At 44.6% G+C, this 6,235-nt stretch overlaps 1 protein-coding gene across 1 annotated transcript in view; it reads left to right on the forward strand.

Moving 5' to 3' along the window:
• The window catches only part of LOC119595616 (salivary glue protein Sgs-3-like), a 10,990-nt gene extending 4,971 nt beyond the window's left edge, over positions 1-6,019 (forward strand). Inside the window, exons 2-3 of the mRNA XM_037944726.1 lie at positions 1,464-1,524; positions 5,695-6,019. Of these exons, the coding sequence (XP_037800654.1) occupies positions 1,464-1,524; positions 5,695-6,019 (386 nt within the window). The remainder of the gene's footprint in view (positions 1-1,463; positions 1,525-5,694) is intronic.
• The last annotated feature ends 216 nt before the right edge of the window (positions 6,020-6,235 follow it).

Consider the following 6,235-nt stretch of genomic DNA (forward strand, 5'->3'; position numbering starts at 1 on the left):
ACCCAGCAGCGAAAAAACAAGTCAAACCAAAAATCATTGCGTTGATAACATACCCGGTAAAATATCCGTCACAAACACACTAATCAAATATCGAAAATCTTTGAATGAAAAGAGAAAATAAATATTCAAAAGAAGTCATATTTGACGTCCAAGGACCATTTTTTTTATAAAAATCTAAGAATATCAAACCAGGAAAGAAATGCAAATTACTGTTATTACGTATCCCCGTCCATTCCTGTTCTTTTTTTCTCTCTCTTCCATTCCATCTTTCTTTCATTTTGGAAAAAATATACGACGAAATCACAAGTTCACAAAAAGTCAAGAGATGGACTGTGACGCCTTTTATCCTTCTCGCTCTCATTTTCCTTCCTTCTCCCCCTCCCCCCCCCCCCACCTCGCTCTCACTGTCTCTGCCTCTCTGTGTCTGTCTCTGTCTGTCTGTCTGTCTCTGTCTGTCTGTCTGTCTGTCTGTCTGTCTGTCTGTCTGTCTGTCTGAGTCTCTCTCTCTCTCTCTCTCTCTCTCTCTCTCTCTCTCTCTCACTCTCTCACTCTCTCTCTCTCTCTCTCTCTCTCTCTCTCTCTCTCTTTTCTCTCTTCCTTCTCCTTCTCCTTCTCCTTCTCCTTCTCCTTCTCCTTTTCCTTTTCCTTTTCCTTTTCCTTTTCCTTTTCCTTTTCCTTTTCCTTTTCCTTTTCCTTTTCCTTTTCCTTTTCCTTTTCCTTCTCCCTCTCCCTCTCCCTCTCCCTCTCCCTCTCCCTCTGTGTGTGTGTGTGTGTGTGTGTGTGTGTGTGTGTGTGTGTGTGTGTGTGTGTGTGTGTGTGTGTGTGTGTGTGTGTGTGTGTGTGTGTGTGTGTGTGTGTGTGTGTGTGTGTGTGTGTGCGTGTGTATTAAGAGGGGGACACAAGGGGAACAGATCTTATAAATGATAACAAAAAAAACAAAAAAAAATCAAATAAAATAAAATTGCACCGAGTAATTTCAATTCTAGAAAGGTGTAAAGCCTTAGAAAATTATCGAGAAAACACATCAGATGAGCGAGAGCTACACCATTATCTAACAACGATAATGTCTAAATCATAATCACCTTCCCTTATAAATTGATCACCAAAAATAAGATATGAAAGAACATCCTTATTAAATGGCATAAATAACAGATGAAATATTATCATTATCAAGACCATCCACGTTATGAATCAGCAAAATACAATTTCTGGATGATCACTAAATGTCAGGAACATTAATAACAAAACGAAAAATAACCGTTAATATCCTCATGTTATCATAAAGGCAAAGAAAACAGAAGAATCGCCTAATATATTTTATAAACGGCATAAGGGTCTTTTAAAAGGGACCAAAAACATCAGTGGATTTGCAAAATAAACTCGAGATGATTTCGATAAAAAAAAATATTGGACATGCGGATTAATATAAACACAACTCTAGGGTTCAATTTGCCGCATTTCAGTAACTATATCCCCAGGAACCGTAACTACGAACCTAGAAATTCATTTAATCCAGTTGCGTCGGTGATGAAAGAGAATATCAATTTGTAATACTGTATAATCGTCATGATTGCACGCACACGCACTGAATGTATGTATGTATATGTGTGCGTGAGTGCGTCCGTGATTATGTGTTACGTATTAAGTTTTATACAGTGATATATTCCCCCTTCCTCCCCTCCCTCCCTCCCTCCCTTCACTTTCCTCCCCTCCCTCCCTCCCTCCCCCCTCCTCCTCCTTCCCCCTTCCTCCCCTCACTCCCTTCCTCCCCTCCCTCCCTCTCTTCTTCCTCTCCCTACCTTCCTTCCTTCCTTCCTTCCTTCCTTCCTCCCTCCCTCCCTCCCTCCCTCCCTCCCCAACAGCAACTTGCCGGCTACATTAGCGGCTAACCAAGAGCGTCACTTGCGAGACGTCGAGATGAACAGGAATGTTTACGGAAGCGACAGTTAATTCCCAAGCAAGAAGGAGAGGGGAAGGTGGGGGGGGGGGGGGGTGACGGAACAAGGATGAGGAGGACGAAAAGAAGAGAAAAATAAATATGAGAAAGTAGGTACAAATCGATGATTGGGGACTGAAAGGTAGGGCAAAGAAAGGATGTGAAGGAAAGGAACAGTAAGAAAGGGAAAGGACGACCAATCTCTCCCTCTCCCTCTCTCTCCCTCTCCCTCTCTCTCCCTTTCCCTCTCTCTCCCTCTCACTCCCCCTCTCCCTCTCTCCCTCTCTCTTTCGGCGATCTCTTTTCATCTTTTTCGTCCCTATTTTTGTCTCTTATTTGATTTTCTCCTTTTCTGCTTGCTTATTACTTCGCCTTAATTTGTCGCCTAATTTCTTCTTCTCTACTGACTTTCGTGTTCTTGCCTCTATGGCTCTTAACTATTTTTCCCCTTTTATCTCTCTTCTATCTCTCTTCTTATTTTTCTCTCTCTCTCCCTTCCATACCTTCTCAAATACTCAAACACACACAAACACATACACACACATACACACACACATACACACACACACACACACACACACACACACACACACACACACACACACACAAACCTCTCCCTCTCACTCTCTCTCACTCTCTTTTCTTTCTCTCTCTCTCTCTCCTCCTCCTTCTCTCTCCTCTCCTCTCTCTCTTCTTTACCACACACACCCACCCACACCCACCACACCACCACTACACACACACACCACTCCACACACACACACACACACACACACATTCCCCCAAACAAACACAAACACACTCAATAACACACATACTCACTCTCCCTCTCCATTTCTCTCTCTTCTCCTTCTCTCCCTCTCTCTCTCTTCCTCTCTTCTCTCTCTCTCTCTCTCTCTCTCTCTCTCTCTCTCTCTCTCTCTCTCTCCCTCCCTCCCTCCCTTTCTCTCCTTCCACTCTCTTTGTTTTCCCTCCTCCGCCCCCCCCCCTCTTCCCCTCGGCTCTCTCCTCCTCCTTTCCGGACACAAATATCCCTCCCCGGTTCGACTGGCCGGCGGGCAGCACGAGCGCCGCTGGAGGTAACCGGTCGGCCGAGCGGAGCAAGAACCGCAAGGACTTCTTTTATGGGGGGGATTGGGGGGATGGAGGGTTGGGGGGATGGAGGGTTGGGGGGATGGAGGGTTGGGGGGATGGGGGGATGGAGGGTTGGGGGGGTGGAGGATTGGAGGGTTGGGGGATGGAGGATTGGGGGGATGGAGGGTTGGGGGCTGGGAGAGGAGTAGCGTGAAGACGGGGGGGGGAGGGAGAAGAGGAGGAGAAAGAGAGGAAGGAAGAGGAAGACGAAGATGAAGACGAAGAATATAAAGAGGAAGAAAAGGAGGAAGAAGATGTGGAACAAAGAGAATGAAAAAAGAAAAAGGAACAAAGAGGAAGAGGAAAAAAGAGAAGAGGGGGAAAGGGGGTCACGCCCGAAGTATAAGGACCGTTGAATTTTTGAAGAAGGGCTGAAGGTAGAGGGGAGGCTGGGGGGAAGGGGAGAGGGGAGGGGGAGGGGGAAGGGGAGAGGGAAGGCTGGAAGAAAGAGGAGGGGGAAGGGGAGAGGGAAAGGGAGAGGGAAGGGGAGAGGGAAGAGGAGAGGAAAGGGGAGAGGGAAGGGGAAAAGGAAGGGGAGAGTGTAGAATGAAGGCTGGGGAAAGCTGGGGAAAGCTGGGGAGGGATGACAACCCACTACTGAATTCTCATGGGCGCTGACACAGGGAACAAAAGGAAAAGCAAGAGTGAGATCAGTCATATTATAAGAGCTAACGCGTGCTTGTATGCTATGCATATACATATACATAAACACAAACACACATATGTATGAATGTATGTACGTGTGTGTGTGTGTGTGTGTGTGTGTGTGTGTGTGTGTGTGTGTGTGTGTGTGTGTGTGTGTGTGTGTGTGTGTGTGTGTGTGTGTGTGTGTGTGTGTGTGTGTGTGAGCGTGCGCGCGCGTGTAAATCAAAAAGATGAAAATGTACATTGACAGGACAGTTATTACAGACAAAAAAATCGACAGTTCCGCGAAGAAATGTATTGTGTTAGATGAAAATGTAACCGTAGTTGTCGCAACAGCCGGGACAGCATTGCATAAACGAAGATGTTGCAATCATTATTGGATGAACGTTTTACTGCAAAAGCAATAGACCGCTGGTTGCTACCTCACAAAAAAATAACAAAAAATAATAATTACGCGTCGTTTTTATACATTACAACCGAAATATCTAAAAATAAAAGCAAAATGCTACTCAATCACACCAAATCCACGAAGAGGGAAATGAGCCAAACACATCGCACATCACAGAGAACCGGTCTTCCGGGAACGAAAACTGATTTAATAAATACCGACCTGCATTCACGACGCTTGCGCAATGTCGCTCTTCTCGGAAACAGCGATCAAAGGCTGAGGTTTATATGCATTCTGGATAAAAGATAAAGATAAAAAAGTATAGCTATTATATATATATAATATAATATAATGTGTATATATATATATATATATATATATATATATATATATATATATATATATATATATATATATATATATATATAATGTGTGTGTGTATGTATATGTATATATATACAAATATATGTGTATATATATATATATTTCTTTAACGGTAGGTTCATGTCTGAGCCGCCGTGGTCACAGCATGATACTCAATTGTAGTTTTCATGTTGTGATGCTCTTGGAGTGAGTACGTGGTAGGGTCCCCAGTTCCTTTCCACGGAGAGTGCCGATGTTACCTTTTTTAGGTAATCATTCTCTCTATCTTATCCGGGCTTGGGACCAGCACTGACTTGGGCTGGCTTGGCCACCCAGTGGCTAGGTAGGCAATCGAGGTGAAGTTCCTTGCCCAAGGGAACAACGCGCCGGCTGGTGACTCGAACCATCGAACTCAGATTGCCGTCGTAACAGTCTTGAGTCCGATGCTCTAACCACTCGGCCACCGCGGCCTTGGCGATCATGGATTTCCATGAGTTTCTTGGCAGTTTAGAGCGGTGGTTTGCCGTTGCCTTCCGCCCGGTGTTTTTATCGAGTCACCATCTCTATTTACCCGGCACTGACTTGGGCTATATATACATATATACGCATATATATATATATATATATATATATATATATATATATATATATATATATATATATATAGTGTGTGTGTGTGTGTGTGTGTGTGTGTGTGTGTGTGTGTGTGTGTGTGTGTGTGTGTGTGTGTGTGTGTGTGTGTGTGTGTGTGTGTGTGTGTGTGTGTGTGTGTGTGTGTGTGTGTGTGTGTGTGTGTGTGTGTGTGTGTGTGTATTATTGATATAATATATATATATATATATATATATATATATATATATATATATATATATATATACATATATATACATATATATACATATACATACATATACATACATATACATATATACATACATACGCACATGCGTACACACATACACATATACACACACCTGCATACATACATACAACCAAAGAAAAATACACATAAACATATATAAACACATACAGAATAACAGATAGACAGATCGATAGAAAGACAGATATACAGCGATTGAGACACACAAACAAATATGAATATAAAATCTGTTTCCTACAGTTTAATAATTTTCGCACTCATACACAATACATATGCAAGTACACGTGCGTATAAGAAAGCGCATTTGCATGGGCTTGTACTGTGCGTGTGATTGGCACCTCCATACAGAAGCGAGAGCCGCGTCGCCCCCGTGACAGAAACCACGAGCGGCGACGCCCCCGTCACAGAAACCACTAGCCGCGTCTCCCCCGTCACAGAAACCACGACCCGCGTCACCCCTGTGACAGAAACCACGACCCGCGTCGCCCCCGTGACAGAAACCACGACCCGCGTCGCCCCCGTGACAGAAACCACGACCCGCGTCGCCCCCGTCACAGAAACCACGACCCGCGTCGCCCCCGTCACAGAAACCATGACCCGCGTCTCCGAACAACGAAGGTGGCGCAGAAGAGTCCCCTCGCCGACCAGCGATTCGCAACGGACGCGTGAATGACGTTTCCTGATGGAGCTCTCGCGCAATCCGTCTCGCCTTTTGTTGACAAATGCGCCGACTGGGCTCACAATGACCGGAATTCCCGATTCAACGATCCTTTCCGCTCTGGCTCTCTTCTTCCTTTTTTCTTTCTTTCTTCCTTTCTTTCTCTCTCTCTCATATTCCTTTCTCCCCCTTTCCTATCCATCCTTCCATTCTTCCTCTCTTCTTTTCAAA

The sequence above is a fragment of the Penaeus monodon genome, chromosome 36 (genome assembly GCF_015228065.2).
Source record: "Penaeus monodon isolate SGIC_2016 chromosome 36, NSTDA_Pmon_1, whole genome shotgun sequence".
Classification (NCBI taxonomy): domain Eukaryota; kingdom Metazoa; phylum Arthropoda; class Malacostraca; order Decapoda; family Penaeidae; genus Penaeus; species Penaeus monodon.